The sequence below is a fragment of the Ostrea edulis genome, chromosome 1, assembly GCF_947568905.1.
Source record: "Ostrea edulis chromosome 1, xbOstEdul1.1, whole genome shotgun sequence".
NCBI classification, from domain to species: Eukaryota; Metazoa; Mollusca; class Bivalvia; order Ostreida; family Ostreidae; genus Ostrea; species Ostrea edulis.
The window spans coordinates 68050825-68071465 of NC_079164.1; the positions used below are offsets into that span (position 1 = coordinate 68050825).

Sequence of the window (20641 nt, forward strand, 5' to 3'; positions counted from 1 at the left end):
ATGGGACGTAAAAACAAGTACGTCATGCTTAATTCTTGATATTATGTTGATCGTCAAGTGTGGTCATAATAATAAATCGATAAACTCGTTTTCCTGCTTTTGATTTTAAGTTTCTCATCAATATGTATCAAATTTGTCGCGACATTTCAAGTACAATTCACTTGCATCCTATCTTGTTTTTACCAAAACAAAACCAAACCAATTTTGTTTTAGAGCGAGCATATTTTCACACTTCCTGGTTGTGGCAAGTGAAAATGTAGTCAACTCTTGTGCATTTCAGAATGTTGTACATACGGACATACCAAGATATTGTACCAAAGAAGGGAGAACAAGAGAGGTTTGTAAAACATTTATGCCCCCCCCCCCCCCCATGGTGCAAAATTAAAAATGGTTATACACATGCATAATTTGATTGATAGTAGCATCACCAATTCGAAATATTGAGCAGACAATATCTTCCAATGTCAGGAGTGGATTGACCAAGTGGCCTAAAAATCAATCGGGGTCATCTACTCCTTATGCTGTACCAGGTTTGGTATCAATCAAGCAAATAATTCTTAAAATATAGGAGACAATATATTACTATGTCCAGTTTAACCATTGACCTTCGACCAAGTGACCTCAAAATCAATAGGGGACATCTTCTTAAGACGTACCAAATTTAATGTCTGTCAAGCAAGGGTTCTCTAGACTAATATTAAAGTGGTCAGTATATTCCCATGTCCAGTTTGACCTTTAATGTAACCTCAAAATCAATAGGGGTCATTTACTTCTTGGGATGTACCAGTGTACAAAATTTGATGTCTGTCAAGGAAAGGGTTCTCAAGATATTGAGTGGACAAGGTCTTTCTATGTCCAGAGTAGATTGACCCTCAACCTTTTGACTTGTAAAACAATAGGGGTCCTCTTCTACTCATAACCAACCCACATATGAAATATCATTACGATCAAGTGATTGGTTCTCAAGTTATTGAGCGGACAAAATGTGGTCTACCTACTGACCGGCCAACAGGTGCAAACCAATATGCCTCTCTTCTTTGAAGGGGGGCATAAAAATCTTTGGGTCATTCAGAGATTGAAGATGGGAACTAAGTGATTTAACCTGGCCGTCATACAAAGTATGGCAATATCATTACAATAATACTAGTAATCTAAACATGTTTCGGAAAACATACAAGAACTCTTCACATAAATGAAATGTAAATATAATTTTAGAAAAAATGTCAGAAACGTTGTAACCATTGTTAATCACCTCCAATGTTAACTCCAATCCCTATTTGAAAAAAAAAGTGTTTGTGTTTAATGTCTTTTGAAAATTTTTCCACTCATATTTATAGATGAGCTTTAGACCCATGTTTGGCACTGAGGGTTGTAGCAGTGAGGGTTCTTTCTACTGGATCTGGTTTTTTAAAAAGTCATATTCGAAAGACCTGCGACTCTCCGAGTGTTTGGCAAAGGAGCTATTTAGACCATGCCGTGGCACAAGTGGGGGTTTAAACTCATGACCTCCCAGTCATGAAAAAGAATAATCAACAACATATTAAGAAGCATTTCAAAGTTCATTATTCTTAAATTATTCAACAATCAAATAACAAAAAATTCAATGTTTCATGTATTGTAACAATTATGTAAATTGTCTTTTTTTCATTACAACAATGGTAAATGTTAAGTTTGCAGATTTCAAGTTCTTTAGTTATAATAAAAACTGAACATCATCTTCATCCAGCTTCAGAATTTTCGAATGGATGTCTTCAGCAAAAAGAAATGTAGAATGCTTTTCCTTCTATTCTCTGACCATGATAAACAGTTTAAGGCCTTACCTAGAAATAGTAAAATATTCATTCAAGATTAGAGGTCAATTCATACAATAAACATCCAGTAAATGCAGTAAATTTACCGAATCTGGACACTGGCATCTGAAAGAAATACACAAACACATTTTTGTGGTGAAATACCATCCTTCATTTTGTTTCAAAATCCATACCACTTATCTATTTATATATAAAATCATTCGCACATAACATAAAGAAATTCCAACTCTTGTGCTGTTATTTACCAATGGTAAGTGCTTTATTCTAAAGCTCTATAGGTACTTTAATTTCAGTGGGACATTTACAAAAATACCTGATACTTAGTCAATTCTACTTTCAGTTTTTAAGTTAGTAGAAAAAAATAAAAACCCAGTTTTCCCCAGAAAAGTGCTTTTGACGGCCTGTTTCTTGGTAACAATAGCAATCCTGTTAACCCCAAAGTGTTTTACATCTGCAACAGACTCTCAATTCATCCTCTATTACTTTTGTAGATTATATCTTATGTAATTAATTTTGACAATCCTAGGTTTCAGCTCTTAACACATTAAACATATTTTTTTCATTCTTCAATCGTACAGTCTGATGGACTACATCACAGTATAATACAGTGACTGACCTTGGTATCAAACTGTAATCGTTTCCTACCTATCTTTACAGCTACCGTAGCTTATCAAGATAGTGTAACTAGCAACCTGTACCCTATATCACAACACCTGATAGTATACAATATTACTCAGTTTCATTATAACCTAGCAACCTGTACCCTATATCACAACATCTGACAGTATACAATATTACTCAGTTTCATTATAACCTTTGAAACGTTAAGTCCTCTTCTCACAGCTTGGATTGCCTATCTACAAAATAAAGGAATATTTCATTGTCATGTTCACTACAAGTATTACCTGATCACAGGTAATATTTACCATACTTACTTCCATGTCCAAGGGATTTTTATCCCATTGTTCAGACATTTTAAAATAAAAATTCGTCATCCTAAACTAAGTAACAGACCTCTCTGTATAAATCTTTTTTTTTTTTTAGTTTTAAATATTCAACTTCATTTTCCACTGCAAGATCATTGAAATCCACTTTTGTCTATGCCTTTTTTTCTAGTTTTAAATATTCAACTTCAATTTCCACTCCCAGATCACTCAAATTCACATTTTTCTTTGCCTTCAAGTGAAAAATGGGTTCATATTAAAGCTGCTTTCAAATTCTTGACATTCATGTACATCTTCTTATTCCCACTTTCAACCTTTAAGTTCTCTGTTGGATTCCAAGTACAAAAATGATAGCTTCCCCCTTCCCTTGAATTTCTGAGAGCAGTATATTTTCCTTTGTCAATATCATTTGTGCTACTACTTTTGTTTGTCATACATGATTGCTTGCAAGTTACGTGAGCAGAGTTGAAATCTTCTCCACTGCCTGGTGGTTCAACTTGTTCCCAGCTTTCAACTCACTGGACTCGACTCATTGAGATGTGTCTCAACTCTCTCAGATACAGGATGTAAAGAGAAAAGCAACTTATTTAGAAAACAATCCGTTTCATAACACAACCAAAGAACTTTTTTCAATTATATTTCCTTATTTATCATAATTTCAAGTCATAATGTCTTGCATGTCAGTCAGTGAAAGAAGTATTACAAAGGGGATAAAAAGCATACTGATAAATATCAAATGCAAAAAAAAATCAAGAAACATTTATTACCACAAAACCCCAAGTGAGATATTCAGCAGCCTTTCATAACTGTGCTGTTATGGCCTAAGTGAATAGAAACATCAACATCAGAAATTTATTTCATTTTGTTTTGATCTACAAAGTTATATAGAACAAACACATCACATGATAATCACATGTATAAGGTTATTAAAATGTGTCACCAAAAAAGAGTAAATAATGTTTCCTAATATTGTAAATGCATGTCACATATATATATCTTTACTAATCTTCCTATTTGATGAATAGCTGAAAATAAAAAAACAACAACAAAACTATGTCTCGTCAAATCTGACGTTTTGAATGTTAAACTAGTGTATCTCTTGTATACTCGTGTATCTCTGGCGTGACTAGGTGCTTCAATAACTACATCTTTTTTCACTTATCTTAGAAATATGAGCTGTTGCTATCAGGAGCAAAGTTTTCTGCATTTTACCATCCTTCTGGAACAAGAAAGGTTCCAAAACTTTCAATAGAACAAGGAATTTACATTAAACATATATTCTTTGTATCTTATTTGTTAATTCAATACTGATTATTACACATATTGCATATTACACAATCTTATGGGTTTTGGAATTAAGAGCAATTCTTGTCTCCTTTCATGTGTTCAACATGTATATATAAGTTTGAGCTTTTATCAATTTTTTGTTTGTTTTTTACAGTCTTTCACACAGGTAACATCTATTTCCTAATATTGGTGTATTAAAATAGGAACTTCTCTTACCTATTTCAACAATGAAACTCTAAAACCAACTGTTTTGTAAAACTGAAATATAGCACTGTCACTTGGATTTTGGTTACCTTTATATACAAAGCAAGAGTTCCATTCTGCAGAGCAACTGAGCCTCAAGGCTTGTGGCTCATACTGAAATGTAAAACATATCATATACATTCTGCAATCAAATGTACATAGAAACATGATCGTCATAACAGAGTGTTTTTTTGTGGTACTTCAGAATGAAAATATTCTGCTTCTGATATCGTCAGATACACATCACAATAAACGATATGAATATTTCATGCACTATAAGGTAAGTTTATCCAAGAAGTTCCAAACTTAGGCTTCTCCAGCCTAATATAACACGGCATCATTTGGTGTTTCCTCACACTATGGACAAGATTTCTCAGTATCACAACAACCTATACCCCCACCATGACATACAGTATGTGTTCACAATCTGTCCTGTATAAATGGATGTGTCAAAGCCTGGTTGATGGAAACACGTTTACTTGGATCCAACATGAGGGTTGACTCCAACAGGTCCTTCAGCTGTCGGACTTTCTTCATCTGGTCATCAGGGAGGCGTTGGTACCCTACCAGCTCAGCGAACAGGTCCTTGCTGGCACTGATTGTGCTTAGGACAGACACCTTTTCCTACAAAACAAATATTCTCTGATCCTACCTTATAGATCTCTGCATGTGAAGGCCCAAAAAAGAAAAGACTTAACCTCCCTAGTCTTGCATGTATACTTTGCATTCAGTGCAACACATTTCAAAAGAAACAATACTAGTTATCCCGGTCCAATCATTAGTTACCCAGGTCCTATCATTAGTTATCCAGGTCCAATCAAGGGTGCACTGGGACTTCCCAGGGTTGTGTTCCATACACACTAAGGCAGCAGGCTATATGGAATACCACGCAGGGTAAATCCCTGTACACCCTTGATTGCACTTGGATATCACATTCATTTCCTATGTAACTAAATTATATTACATGTAATTATTCAGTGATTCTAATACAGAAATCCATGCCAGATATTTTATGCGTTTCACAATCAAGCAGTAAATAATGCAACACCACCATACATTGTATCATGACAAACACATTATAAGGAACAAAATGTCACTAAGGTAACTCTACCCTCAAGTGATGTCATAGGTTTTTGCAAAATCTTCACTCATTTAAACTTTGTGCAAGATAGATATACATGTATGTATTTTGTATTAATTGTATTCAATGGGTACAATAAATTTGATAAAACTGAAAAAGTTTGGATTTTCTTTAGATAATCAATTATCCATATAAGCAAGAGTTGTCAGAAGACAATAGAGCTTCTGGGAAGTGTGATCCTTCTCAACATATCCCCTCTGGTTCAAAAGATTAAAGTTTTTGAAAAGTAGGTCGAAGTCCAAGGTCAATTGAAAGTAAAGGAAGGCATGGTCATGAGGCATCTATATGTGAAATATCAAAGCCCTATCTCCCTTGGTTAAAGATATATAGCAAAAGTTAATGTTTTTGACAAATAGGGTGACGCTACCTTAAATTAGATACACATTGTATTGTGATGTCACTTTATTTACCTTTGGCTTCAACAGGGTATACAGAAATTTACATCAGGCTTATTAACTAATGAGAACTTGTCTTACAAGCATGTAGGAAATTAGAATAGATATTCATAGACCAAGTGTAAACAGTTCAATCCTTTGATATCAACAAATTTTCAAATTGATCTAATCCATAAAATATCTATATTTCTAGCTTAATAAAATCTAGGTCAGGCTTAGGTTTTAAATTTATTCAAAATGTAAATAGAAGCAAAGGATACCCCAATACAAAACTAATGTTTCCTTCAGTCTATTCTCAGTTATGGTTGTGGAGCCAGAATGTCATATCTACATGCATCCACACTTCCACATTACAATTAAATCATCTAAATAATTTACAGCTCAATTAAATAAGCGTGAATATAAAGATATAAATACTATATATATATATAAACAGAATTGACAAATTAAAACTTACCCTGTGTGTGACTTTGTCCACTTCATGATACAGGAAATTGTAGTTTCCATCAAAATGTTGGTCCCTAAACATACCCTTTCTGATGATCTTATTGGGGAATTTCCCCTTCAGGTCCATCATGAACTTAAGCATTTCATTGTTAGACTGTCCTGGGAACAAGATTTTGCCAGTGTACAGCTCAAAAATTGTTGTCCCCACTGACCATAAATCCACACTGTGGTCATACCCCATACCAATTACTGAAAAGAGAACAGGACCATAAATGTTCACGGTATCAAACTTTCACACAGAGACTTGTACAATGTACACGGTAAACATTAATTTCAGTTCTACTTTGGCATTAAATTGGGCAAGTAAAGTGTAATCAATACAAAATGACTCACTGATCTCAGGAGCTCTGTAGAATCGGCTGACCAGGTAAGGTGTGATGTCATTTTCAGAAACATGGGACGCTGAGCCAAAGTCGCATAACTTCAGTTGTAGTTTACTCTCATTAACCTGCATGGGAAAATGCATACTGTACATACATGTTTCTATTAGCAGGTCGATGTATTCAAGGTCACTACAGCACCTCATGACGTATACTAATTACATTTCAATTCTTGTATTGTATGCCCACAAAAAGCTAATGACAGTATAAAAATGTAATAGACAATCACTGAACTTAAAAATACTAATACTTTCATATTTGGTAAATCATCGATCTGAAGCAGCATAACGCAGTGGGATGATGCAGATACACATACCAAGTACAAGGGGTTTCTCTTAATCCTATCACTGTCAGGAAAAATTATTAGTTTACAGTTTCTGATTACCAAACGAGTAGAATTATATACCTCTTGTACTCTCCATGAAGATTATTTTTTAAGTTTATAAAATACTTAGCTTAATAAGGTTTCACACTACAATTCTTCACATCAACATTACAATGAACTATATTATTGGTAGTACACGTATTATGTTTTATACATAAGACTCTGTCATTATTTTCTGTTCATATTGTTCTATTGTCAATTTGCTAACTTTTATTACATTTTATCAATCATTTGTTTGTACTGCATTTTACTGCAAGCAGCTGCCATTGTGAACCGGATGTACAATGTGTAACCCTAATTTTTCTGGATTCACATTACTGTATGATAAATAAAAAATAAATGCAGTTGTACTTTTAATATGATTCTTCTTGGTTTTTTATAATAATTTTCGAAAACAAGAATGATTGTGGTCTGCTCGATTGTCATCACAATTATTTGAAATAGTGCTGATTGGAAGTTTGGTTGGAGAACAGTCCAGTCGCTTTGCTACATGTATTTCGGTCTGTGGTATATTTTTCAGAAGAAGCTCTACAGCTTTAAGTTTGTCTGCACGTCCCTGATCTGTTCTCTACCTCTAAGGCACATTGTAATCTAATGGCAAGAGAAAATTTCTGTAATATTTATGGTAAGAATATAATTACACACAAGTGTAATCTATGTAAAATTGTGTGTCTATTGATAATGATCCAAGCCTATCTATTTTGATTATTTTAAATTTAATATTATTATCTATTTTGATTATTTCGAATTACACATCACCGTAAACATGCCCAGTACTGCAGGTATACAATTCTACATCGAATGATGAAGATCCAAACCTAGCTACCTTAATTCTCTTTAATACACATTGCACACTAAGCATAATTATCATGAAGGTAAATTTTGGCCAAGACTGATTTGTATTCAGAGTTCATTACATGTTCCTAACCTAATTATTAAAATTTTAATGGATTCTCACACTAAGATACATGCAAGTGTCTCAAGAAAAAATAGCATTACACAACCATAAGCCATTTCATTAATTTGTTTGACAAGGTAACATGCCAATGGGCGTACATCCTTAGCTGAGATCAGCCCGTGCACTGGGTCAATCTGAGTGCGTTGAAGTGTGACTTCTCACCTGTGAAGCATGTCCATCCGTATACACAAGGAATAAGGGGTAAAAAAGAATGAAGTTGTTCAGATAGAGATCAATTGTGTACTTTATATCTTGGGCTGAAATGATTCACCGAAATATCGATACTATTCAATATAAATGCTCAATTCAATGTTCCATTCATTGCCTCAATTTTCGGTTTGATACGTTTAATACAAATAGGTTCAATTCAGTAAAATACATCAGGCTCAGCCTGTGCCTATTATTTTAACCTTCACGAGGGACAAAATAGTGTCAAATAAAGTTCAGCAGAATGTTATTTGCCTTGAAGTTGACAAAAATAATAATGAACTTTATCAGTTTAAATTACAGAGCCAACAGGTACCTTGCCATTTGGCAGTTTGGAAACATTTTGCTTTTAAAATTAAGATTTTGATTTATGGTAATTAATTTTTTTGTCCATGTTATTGGTTTCTTCTGCAAATTGTATTGTATTGAAAATATTGAATCGTGGCATAAGTATTGCAATATGTATCTTATCGTGAAAGGGGCGTATCGTTTCAGCCCTAATTATATCCCTCTTCTGATATTAGAATCGTCAAAATTTGGCAATTTAATTATCAGAAAAAATATAAAGGATTATATAGAAAATTGTTCGGTGCTGCGATATTATATTAGATTGGCCAAATTATACAAATATGCTAATTTAGATTAGATGGGAACCTCTGTAATACAGACCAAAATGTTGTCAGGTTTGATGTCCGCATGAAGGATGCTGTTCCTTTTGAGGTGCTTCAGGGCCAAGAACAGCTGCTGACTGTATGATCTCACAGCCTTCACATGGAGACCAATGTCCTTTCCATACTTCTTCAACACTTCTCTTAAATTCATGCTATCAAACATAAACAAGTATAGCAAAATAAAACACAACTGAAAATTTTTCTGCATTCAAATATTACAAGAATTCTCATTCAACATAGTTTATCATTATTTGAAATGATGAAGGAAATGAGATGAGTTTTTCCAATGACCTCGATGCACAACATAAAGCATTTACCTAAGAGACTCAAACACCAAACACAAATGATTTTTATGGAAGAAATGTCGATAGAGACGAAGACAGTGGAATTTATCATCTGGATCTGCATCATTTAGTTTCCTGAGGAATTCCAATTCTTTCAGACCAGTCTTGTGCCTGAAAAAAAAATCCAAACAAGTATCATAACAAAATATAGTCCGATTTTAGGATGTTAAAATACCAACCCTCACCTTCGTTCTGTCTCTCGCGCATTTACTGTGTACATATTTTATCAATGCATATCACTATGTCAGCAAATGCTTTGATTAATAATTCTAAATTTACAACATTTTAAGATTAAGATCATTAGAACTGACTAAAACTATTTCTGATTTTACATGTATATCTGACTTGAAAAAGTACTTCGCCATTTTCTGGACATGTGCCTATTTTTATAGTGCACAGATATACAATTAGTATTATTATACTTTCATGTAAAATACTAAAATCTGATTGGTCGAGAAGCATTTGAAAAAACATATTGTTACCCTCTGAGAACAGAAAGCACGCCCTTCAGGGTGATAGTATCTAGCAACGGGTAACAGTACTTGACAACGGGTGATATTATAAAAAATTTATGCGCGTACGGTTCGCCGTAGATTGTTAGATGACGTTGTTTGAGCGTTTGTAATAAACACGAATACCTGCATCGATATACGAAAAATCGCATAACAGTGATTGATCAAATGTCAACAGACGTAAGTCTTTCTGCTTTGTTGTTTATATAACATTCAGTATAATAAAACAAATATTGCATGTAGTTTTTATTATAACTACATATTTTTTATATATATATATATATATATATATATATATATATATATATTTTTATATAGTTTTTATTATAACTCAGCTACACCTCGGTTGACAATGGTTTTCTTGGGGTGAAAATTTTCAATGTTACCCTCAACTACATGCAATATTTATATATTGTTATTGTTCCAATATCTAGCACTACATGTATGTATAAAAATATTTTGCAACCAGAAAACAAAAGTTTTTGATTTTGAAGTTCAAAATCATCTTATTGTGACCATTTAACCCATTCAACCATGATTCATAATCCAACCAAAATACTGTACATGCACATGTGTATGTACACTTGAACGCAAATACATAATTTATGCTAAAACTACAGTCTTCACAAAAATGATGAGTACATTATCCAAAATACTGTATGTATTTCAAAAATTTAGAAGGTTTTGAGGGGTAGGGGGATTGTCATGTTACACAGTCAGTAAACAGAATTATTTTTATGCACCTACATAATCTTGTTATTCCTAATGATAATTTTTATACATCTACATAATCTTGTTCCTAATGATAATTTTTATACACCTACATAATCTCGTTCCTAATGATAATTTTTATACACCTACATAATTTCATTGTTCCTAATGATAAATTTTATACACCTACATAATGTCGTTGTTCCTTATGATTTTGATGGCCGTCTCCATGTTACCCCGAGGTTCGTCTCTTGCTCGGACCACGTTACTGAACACTCCTTGTCCTGTGTACCCATATACCGAGTAACGCTTGTCCAATGTCTCCCCAATCCTCACCCCTACAATCAAATGCAATCAGGGTCAACTACTTCTAGGAAGTTTTCAACAAAATGTTCAACATTTAAACAATCTACATGCACTCCAAGCTTTTATTTATTTATAAATAATGAAAATTAAAATCTTTACTCTACTTTCCAAACAAACATCCTCATCCAAAACTTACTGTAATAGCCCTCTGCATCATCCCAATTATCTATCAGGGTGGGGTTCTCAACCACTGGTCCTCTAAATTTTGTCGATGCACTAGGACTTTCCGGCTACAAAAGAATGAAGGTTACAGACGTTCCTTTAAAGACTGAAAATCCCCAGTAAATGTGTACGATTGTTGTCTATACATGTACTTACAGTATATTCATCACTGAACATGTCTTGGGTTTCTGAAAACATATCAGTCTTAGATTTCTTCTTCTCACTATCTTTTGCAGGTGGTTCAACTGAAAAGAGAAATACTTATAAGACACCATCGCTCCACTTCCCCCTTATTGAAATCCAAGTATGGAAAATGAGGTGACAATAGTAAAGTAGTAGTTCTAGTTATGATCAACCGGTCTATGTTGTCTCAGGATTAACAGGTAAATACAATAGTAAAGTAGTAGTTCTAGTTATGATCAACCGGTCTATGTTGTCTCAGGATTAACAGGTAAATACAATAGTAAAGTAGTAGTTCTAGTTATGATCAACCAGTCTATGTTGTCTCAGGATTAACAGGTAAATACAATAGTAAAGTAGTAGTTCTAGTTATGATCAACCGGTCTATGTTGTCTCAGGATTAACAGGTAAATTATTGGGTTCTCCAGTTACCAACAGTCAATATATGGTGTATGAATTGTAAAAAGTCCCCATAACTTTTGAATTGAAAACAAATAGGGGTTGTCGAAGTACTAGTTTTGTATACTAGTCATGACCAACTTGCCTATGAAGTTTGACAATGAGGTAAATGGTCCTTTAGTTCTCATATGGTCAATAAATAGAGTATTGCATAACAGAAAGCTCTATGACCTTAGATCTAAGAAAACTAGATAAAAATTTTCTTCTACTAGGCATGGCTAACCTGTTTTGGAAGTGTGTAATCAGATAAACGGTTCCCTAGTTATGAGCTGATAAACGGTTCCCTAGTTATAAGTCGTACAACTACTTTGACTTGAAAGTAAGGCCGGTTATCTACTAGTCATTATCAACATGCCTAAAAAGTTATAGACAATTAGGTTCACCATGTCACATGATTCTTTTCACATGGTTATACTCACTAGTATATTGTTACTTGATTATCATATAAATGTACCATACCAATGAGATGTTTCTAAAGGTTTCAATAAACTAAACTAAACTAAAATATTTTATTTACCGACCAACTGTCCAACCAACAGGTGCAAAGCCATACCATCTATATTAAGACAGGGGCATGAATAAATTTCACGATTTAAAAAAAAAAAAGTTGTGCAACCTTATCTGTTGTACAGGTAAACTTACTGTTTGATTTTTCACCTTCAGATTGTTGGTCTGTCTTGAAAGTTTTCTCTTCTATTTGAGGCTGTAACTTGTCAACTTTCCTTTCAGTTTTTCTGTCAGGACTTAGGGATTTTCTTTTCCTTTCAGTTTTTCTGTCAGGACTTAGGGATTTTCTTTTCCTTTCAGTTTTTCTGTCAGGACTTTGGGATTTTCTTTTCCTTTCAGTTTTTCTGTCAGGGCTTTGGGATTTTCTTTTCCTTTCAGTTTTTCTGTCAGGACTTTGGGATTTTCTTTTCCTTTCAGTTTTTCTGTCTGGACTTAGGGATTTTCTTTTCGATCTCTTTGTAACAGGACTACTTGATCCTCTTCCATCTTCGTAGGAATCAGGACTCTTTGATTTACGTCTTCCACTGGAAGAGTCTGCACTCCTGGACTTTCTCCTCCTCCTGTAAGAATTTCCAGACCTCCTTTTGGCTCTATAGTCCTCAGACTCTGAATCAGAACTGGAGCTGGAACTGCTGTCTGAGCTTCCAGAAGAAGAGCGATATCTCGATCTTGAGCGAGAATCTGACCTTGACCTAGATTTTGATCTGGAGAATGACCTGGACCTGGATGGAGATGGAGAGGGTGACTCGGGGGCTGAAGGCATTGGAGCAGGTGATGGTGGCTTGGGTGAAGGTGCAGACATCAAACTGTCTTCTCCTTCAGTCTTCAAACGCTGAAATCAAAACATGCATATTTTCCTTAAATGAAAATTCTAGGATGGTGAAATTTCTGGAATTGTAAACTCATTGCATAAAAAAACCCACCTGTAAAAGAGCTTCTCTTTGCTTTCTTCTCTTTTCTATCTGAGCATCTTCATCATCTTCATCATCATCAGGGATATCAATGTTAACCCTAAAAGGACAATTTTTATTTATCATAACACAAATAAAACATTTTCTCCTCTTTTTGTCTAAGTGAGCAACATTAAAGAGACACTACAGCTCATTTTGCGCAAAAATCATGAAATGACAATTTTCCCAGCGCTTTCTCAATTTTTGTTGCATTGTTGAAAGTATGAACTTTGCGAAAATAACACTTATCTAAAGTTAAAAATTATCGTTTTAACGTAAAAATTAATACTTTTTGATGGCCTATACACAAACTATCGAGTCTCCTCCTTTCAGTCTTCAGACGCATGCGCATAGACAGTAAACAGTGCAGCATGTCGTCCAGAGAGAGAAAGTGTAGTTGATAGATCTAGAATTTTGAAAGATTTTGTGAGAAAAGAGGTAAAAATAGCATGAGATAAAACTCATACGTGAAGTAAAATTTACCTTGGGATCAGTATGACCGTTGGAAAACAAAGAGCTCGGAGAAACCCATGTAACTCAGTGGCGGATCTAGGATTTCCGAAGAGGGGTGTGAAAGTCAAAGATTAGCCAAAGTAATCGGCCATTCTGGTGCAAAATTTGGATTTTCATTCACAATCTGTGGGGTAAAAAGGGAGGGGGATCCTGGCCCCCTAAATCTGCCATTGAGACTAGCTGCGAAGACACCACGTTTAAAAGTAAGTGCTATTTTTATCTGAACACGACACGTGTTAGTTGTAAAAACAACGGTCAATGGGAACATGGAAGGTTTCTGTTGAAATAATGATTTGTAATTACTTATTATAAGGAGCAGGGAATAATCTTATACTTGAAAGGTGAGTGTGGACCCCCTTGAAGGGGAATTTAAATAATTTCCTACAGAACACCTTTGCTGTCATTCAAAACCACGTGATGTAAATAAGCATTCAAAAGTCCGAGTCAGCATGAAGAAACCTTTGAATTCCGAACGATCTTCAAAGCGCAGTTGAGAGTAAATTGATGCATCCCAATTGTTCAAAATTGTCAGTATCGATATGAAATTTATCATTTTATCAATACATGGTTTAAAAAACACTTTATTAAAATGTGGAAAATGAGCTGTAGTGTCTCTTTAAAGTAAATGGCTCAATACCATGCTCATGCATGCTTACTCTTCATCTGACTCCTGTTGTAGAGCCATTCCTTCTGACAAACTGCCTTTGAATTTATCCTCATCTCTCCTTCTGCGATCTCTAGATCTGCTCCTTCTACTCCTTCTCCTGTCCCTTGACCTACTTCTGTCATATCGTCTGCCAAAAAGAATTAATGAATGACTTCAACATACAAATTGGCATTTTGACATAGCTGAAAAATATTTCTACCTGCTGGCTACAATAGAGCCAGTGAAATAACTCAAAGATAACAAACTGAACAGACTATCTGTAATATGCATGATAAACCTACCCCCTTTCAATAGATCTGTGTCTTGGTGACATCCTGTTTCTGTCTCTCCTGTCATCTCTCAATCGTCTGTCATCACCATCTCGTCTTCTCCAGTCATCATCCTCTCGCCTTCGCCTCTCTTCTTCAATGCGTCGTTCCTCTCTCAACCTCTCTCTAGCACTCATTCCATCTTTGCCTCTGTCTGCATCTCTGGCCCTATCAAAGCTAAAATTTGTATCAAATGTAATTTTTCATTTTCATAACATCTACCCCGCTAATGTGAAAAATCAAACAAATGTTAATTCATTATCAACATACCTTCTTTGAATTGGAGACCGACTTCTTCTCTCCCTGCCAATAGATGCTATCCTGTCTCTGCTTGGAGAGGCTCTTCTGTCCCTTGACCTTTGCTCCTTCTCTCTAGAAGTGTGTTCTCTATCTCTAGATTGGTGTTCTCTAACTTCACGTTCTCTAGAATAATGCTCACTACCTCTGTCTCTTAGCTCCCTATCTCTAGATCGTCTCTGCTTTTCACTACTTCTTTCTCGCCTCCTTCTCTCATCCCTTCTTACTGCTTCTTCAGATTCGGAGGTTTTTCTTCGATCTTTTCCTCTTTGATCAGAATCTTTCTTGCTAACCTTATTTGACCTTCTGTTCTCCTTGGACAAGGGCCTAACAGGGGGCATTTTTCTTGTTGCTTGTTCCACAGATACGATTTCACAATCAGAGTCCCCACTCTCTTCCTGAACCTTCTCTGTCTCCATATCTGCCTCTTCCTCTGCCTTCTGTTTTTCCTTTAAGATATTCTGTAATATGTGCCACTCTTGTTTTTTCTTCTTTTCTTGTACTGTTTCTTCATAATCGACCTCTCCCTCTTCCTCGGAATCAGTCCCTGCATATCCCTGAGCTATCAGATCCATTGGGTTGGAATTTATGATATTCCCATTGCTCTCGGACTGTAGAACCTCTTTTAATGCTTCTCTTGCAGCCTCCAGCTTTTCCAAATCAACTGAATCATCAATTTTCATCTTCTTGGATGAGCGCCCTTCCTTTTCATTTCGATTCGATTTGCTCTTTTTCTTCTTGTGCTTGTGTTTTTTCTTCTCCTCTCGTTTCTCCCCATGTTTGGAATGTTTATGCTTGTTTTTGTTTTTGTGTTTGTGTTTATGTTTTTTCTTGTCTTTACTGATCTGGAAGTCTATTTCCACTTCTTCACCCACTTCAGTGTCTTCCTCCACTTCTGGAACATTAGCATCACTCTCATCGGTTCCATCCTCACTACAACGAAAGTAAAAAATTAAAGTATCTGTACACCTCTTTTGCATTTGTTATTGAAAGAATGACAAGAATTAGAAAGAAAAAATTCAAGTTACATGTACTTTGAAATTCATTTGTACTGGTTAAAAGACCAAAGATAAAATTTTCTAACTCCAATTTCAACTAAAATACTAGTTTTAATTGTAAGAGACCATTACCAATGTTCCCCAAATTTCCCCATTTAAAATGTGGTGTCATTGTGCTTATACACATCCAAACATCTTACAATTCTAAGCATTTGTAGCATGTACCCATGATATCAATATCAATCCACTTTCCTCATTCATAAAAGATTTAGTGGTTATTTAAATATTAAGCAATCAAAAGTTTTTCAACCCATAAAGAATGTATTTACAAAATGTCAAAGTCCTAGCTTGAATAGTTCAAGTTTATTTTTACTGTAAAGATTTCTCCTACATACATGTATATCAGCATGGAACACTTTGATCCCCTATTGTGGCCCCACTCAATTTCCCTGGATCATGATTTGCACAAACTTGGATCTATTCTATGTAAGGAACCTTTCATGTAAATTCTGGGTTTGACATTTGCTTTTTGAGCACTGGACCAGTCAGACTACTTCTTATGATTTTTACTAGAACTGAACTTACATTCACTGACCCTGACCAACTAAGAAAAGATTAAACTATAAAGAAAACCTTAAAAAGGGGTCGTTTAAGACAATGTTCACCCAGTGGCGTCCCAGGCTCATTTATGAAGATGAAAAAATACTTTGTTCTTGCTGCCCGCATTATCTTCGACTTTATTCAGAGCTCAACATCATTATTGCTTGTAAAACAAAATATATAAGCTACCTATTTCAGACACAAGACAAGGACAAGTGTACATACATTTAAGAAGGACAGAAACAGTGGTTGGAATTTTAGTTGAAACAAAGTGAAAAATCTGAGAATGAAAATGGTTCTTTTTTTATTATTAGTTTGGGTCCATTCAGGGACTGACACTAATTTTAATACCAACCTGTCCCTTCGGACAAGTTAACATGAAATTTAGGTTGTCCGAATGGAAAATGTACTTGTCCGAAACTTGTCGCTTTTCACGATCTTTTACCCCACTAAAATACTTTGCCAACGATAATTGTTGGGCCATGTCTGCTGTCAGACGGTCTTCAACTTATAAACTAATAAAGATTATGATGTAGAAATGATGCCCGATCTGAATGACACTCATTTCTGGCATCAAGCTGACATGTCATTTCTTACGTCGTAATATGTTTTATTTAAGACTATAATGGATCAAATAATCAGAGAATATTCCCCTTAAATTCTTTTTAATAAATTATCATTTGATAACCTATTGATAATTTTTCATTTTGGACATGTTTTTCGTAAAAATTATTGAATTTTAACTTCGGAAAAAGTGTTCTATATCTGTTTCTTCACTTCCAAGAATCACGCGACAATAGAGACATCTGATTGGCGCGATTAAAATACACCGTGAAGCTGATTGGTCGATATTAATGAACAATCTAAATTTAGATCAGGGAAAACCAGAAAAACGCCATATTGATTATCAGATTATTTCTATCGACGAGATGTACTTCAAAAACTTTAAGGACTCTTTTCACGTAGAATTTATTAAAATTTCACGGATACCCTTCATTTATTTTTGGTTGTCCCATCGGACAGGTAAACTACAGAACTTAGTTGTCCGACCACCGTTTTAAGTTGTCCCGGACAATCGGACAGCCGTTAGTGTCAGTCCCTGCCATTAAGGCCTTTAAGGCATACAGGAACAATAAACATATACAGTGAAACTTCTCCAAACCGGCCCCTCAGAAAACCGGTTCTCCCTGAATATCGGCTGATTTTCAAAGTCCCGGCAGAAACCTTCACATTTCCTTACAAAGAAAGTCTCACAAAACCGGCCACCCCCGAAAACCGGACATCGGCCACTTCTTAAAGTACAATTTTTAACCAATCTAATTAAAATTAGATGTTGGATCCGCTCGCATACTCGCTACACAAACATCTAACAACATCCCGTAAAGGGTCACGTCAGAGGTCAAATTCGATTGAACAATGAAATCACCGCTGGCAAAATCATTGAATGTTTGTTGAAGCCGATTAAGTCTAGAGAGATACTGAATTTGACCTCTGACGTGACCCTCTATGGGATGTTTTTAGATGTTTGTGTAGTGAGTATGCAAGTGGATCCAACATCTAATTTCAATTAGATTGATTGTTAACAAACATGTGTCATTTACCCTTATAATACTGGCCACTATTGAAGACTAGAAAATTTTGGCCAGAGGGGTGATTAAGACTGGCCAGGTGTGAAAAATGACTGACTTACTGGCCAGGTGGGAAATTATCAACAGGAGGTGTGAAAAACACAAGTGGCCTCTATAATTTCTATTGTTTTCTGTAGGAAATGTTATAAACAGATATGCACATATTGAATGAATACAATCAATAGGCCATATTGTTGCACCATGGATATAAGTGGTAGCTCATAAACAACAAATCCATGACTGTTAATGATAATTTTCAATAGATAAATGATTTTTGGGGGGTTTCCATAATACTTAAAATTCCTAAGAAACATTAAAATTATATATTTACTACTGTACTTTTCAAAAACGTCAAAACAAATTTGTTAACGATATAAGCAATGGACGTAAACAGAGTTTTTATAGGTAAGAGGACTTCCAATAATAGGCCTCTGTGTTTTCTTTATGTATACCATTATAAATTTTTAGTTAAAATTAGATGATTGTAGCAAGATTATTTCTTGTAATAATTACCTGTAGGTACAAGAGGACTGGTTTGATCTCTACCAATAATTGATCATAGATCCCCATATCAAAGGAAGCAGTACCTACTCTGTGTATTAATTGCAGCAATCAAAGGGCTATGTGTTTGTTTTGTTTATTAAAACATAAGCCATAAATGCTGTTAGTCTACAGATTTCTATACATATATTAAATGCAGTTTTATTTAAACGGAATGTTTTCCATTATTTATGCATGTCAATGTAAAAATGTTTATTCATGTTTAATTAGTTTTAGTGCTATAAATTGAAAATAAACATGTTAATAAATTATTTTGTTTTATTTCCAATAGTGAAATAATAGTCCTTGAACACCATATTATATGGTTTGTGGTATGTCAATGAAATAACTAATAAAAATTGAGCTGAAATGTCTCTAAATGCTAAATTCTCGGTATACCGGTCACCCCTCTAAACCGGCCGTTTTTTTTCGGTCCGACAGCTGGCCAGTTTAGAGAAGTTTCACTGTATTAAGTAAACTACAGAGAGGGGAAGAAATCTAAATGATACACATACATATAAAATGTCCATTTGCAATATAGTGTGAATGAAGTTGCGAAAAAGGTGAATGTTTGTCAGAATGAAATGAAGAGAATGTAGTGGTAGAGAGCATGGAAAGTTTTGGAGAGAATGAGTGATTATAAGATGGTTGAGAGTGAGAAAATGATATTTGCAAGGAGAGAGTTATTGAGATTCTGTTTGAAATAGAAATGCAATAAATTAAAAAAAAACAAAAACAAAAAAAACATTTGAAGTACTTTTTGTTTGGGCAACCTGAGATTAGTACCTAGGTTGCCTGAATGGCGAGTCCAAATTCTGACGAGTGTCGAACCCTGTTATTCTCTACATTGCCTTTTCTTTTATTATTGTGTCCTTGCTGATCAATTGCCTTACTGAAATACTTAGAATGACAGTTGTGATGTACTTATTCAGAGAAACTTGATAGAATAAAATATGGCATGACCTACTAGAAAGGGGCTGCAATATGTCGCTAGTAAAAGATTGATGATTCTGTAAAAAAAAAAATATAAAAAATATGGAGCCTGACTTTATATGTAGCCAGGGTTTTGTGTACATTTTTTTCTTGCTATCCTTTATTTGTGAGTTCTTGTTGTATGGATAGAGCTACTCAGGATTTAGCTTTACACTACTTCTAAAATACCTCCAATAATCATTGGTTAGGTTGGAATACAGGGGTTTGTAAACAATGCCAATGAACATAATTTACTCACAAAAAAAAAAGAGATACCAATAATAAACCGTTAATTCGCCTATTACATGACTTAAAATGCTATAATTACACTGTAGGTCACATTTGGTGGTCGCCACTAGTTTAAGAAGTGGACAAAAAAAAAGTTACATTTGGACTAGAGTGTTTTTCGCTAACCGTCAACATATTGAGGCGATTCTTCGTAATTGTATACAGGATTCTCGCACGATCGGAGATTAACCTTACGATGTCAAACCTATTCTTATCGTTTTACAGTCAGGTCATGAGAATCTGAATCGGACACTATTCGACATCACATGTTACGTTAGAATTTGCCCAAAATGTTGAGAGAATTCTGTAGGCTGTCTAAGTCTAATTAACACACATTGCATAATACACTAAAATATTGTCATCAAATTTTCTTTCATATTAAGAACACAGACGCACACATTCATTTAATACCTTAACTTCCCATTGTGATATTCAGTCGCCATCTTCGTTTGCAAGTCGTTCGGGATAACGCTAATTGCACGAAACAAAATTCGGTTGCCTCCACGCCGTAAATAAATGTTTTGAATATGCCATCAAGCATTAGAACCATACATTCATATTATATATATATAAAAATAAATTTCATTTTGGGACTGTAGTATTTCTTGAGTTTTTCTTTTTCTGTTTTCTTTTTTTCTTTTAATATTCTCATTGATCTTTGGATAGATAATTTCATGATATAAACATGATATTGATATTTAATTATATAG

At 34.6% G+C, this 20641-nt stretch overlaps 1 protein-coding gene across 10 annotated transcripts; it reads right to left on the reverse strand.

The window, feature by feature from the left end:
• Nucleotides 1-1546: 1546 nt before the first annotated feature.
• On the reverse strand, nt 1547-20414 carry LOC125646005 (serine/threonine-protein kinase PRP4 homolog). 10 transcript variants are annotated; one of them, XR_008800940.1, is made up of 16 exons: nt 20343-20414; nt 14879-15838; nt 14582-14785; nt 14290-14427; nt 13094-13181; nt 12306-13002; nt 11181-11269; nt 10999-11092; nt 10687-10834; nt 9247-9384; nt 8928-9081; nt 6662-6776; nt 6279-6517; nt 4336-4909; nt 2626-3974; nt 1547-1820 (listed from the first exon to the last, which is right to left on the reverse strand). XR_008800940.1 is itself a non-coding variant. In XM_048872114.2 (14 exons), exons 1-14 carry the CDS (start codon nt 20372-20374, stop codon nt 4706-4708), a joined length of 3291 nt encoding a protein of 1096 aa, XP_048728071.2. In that variant the 5' UTR covers nt 20375-20414; the 3' UTR covers nt 1547-4705. The 10 variants fall into 10 exon arrangements, 2 of the variants coding, with proteins under 2 accessions (XP_048728071.2, XP_048728054.2); XR_008800941.1 differs by having other exon boundaries at nt 1547-2668; nt 3192-3997; XR_008800944.1 differs by having other exon boundaries at nt 2626-2668; nt 3211-4909.
• Between the last annotated feature and the right edge of the window lie 227 nt (nt 20415-20641).

Bases quoted from the DNA above. Each gene is read 5' to 3' on its own strand.
- LOC125646005 (XM_048872097.2), bottom strand. From the start codon at position 20,374: ATGGCGACTGAATATCACAATGGGAAGTTAAG. The intron at 13,182-14,289 runs GTAAGCATGCAT...TTGTCCTTTTAG, and splicing joins CAACAGGAGTCAGATGAAGA to GGTTAACATTGATATCCCTG. The intron at 9,082-9,246 runs GTAAATGCTTTA...TATGTTTGATAG, and splicing joins TTGGTGTTTGAGTCTCTTAG to CATGAATTTAAGAGAAGTGT.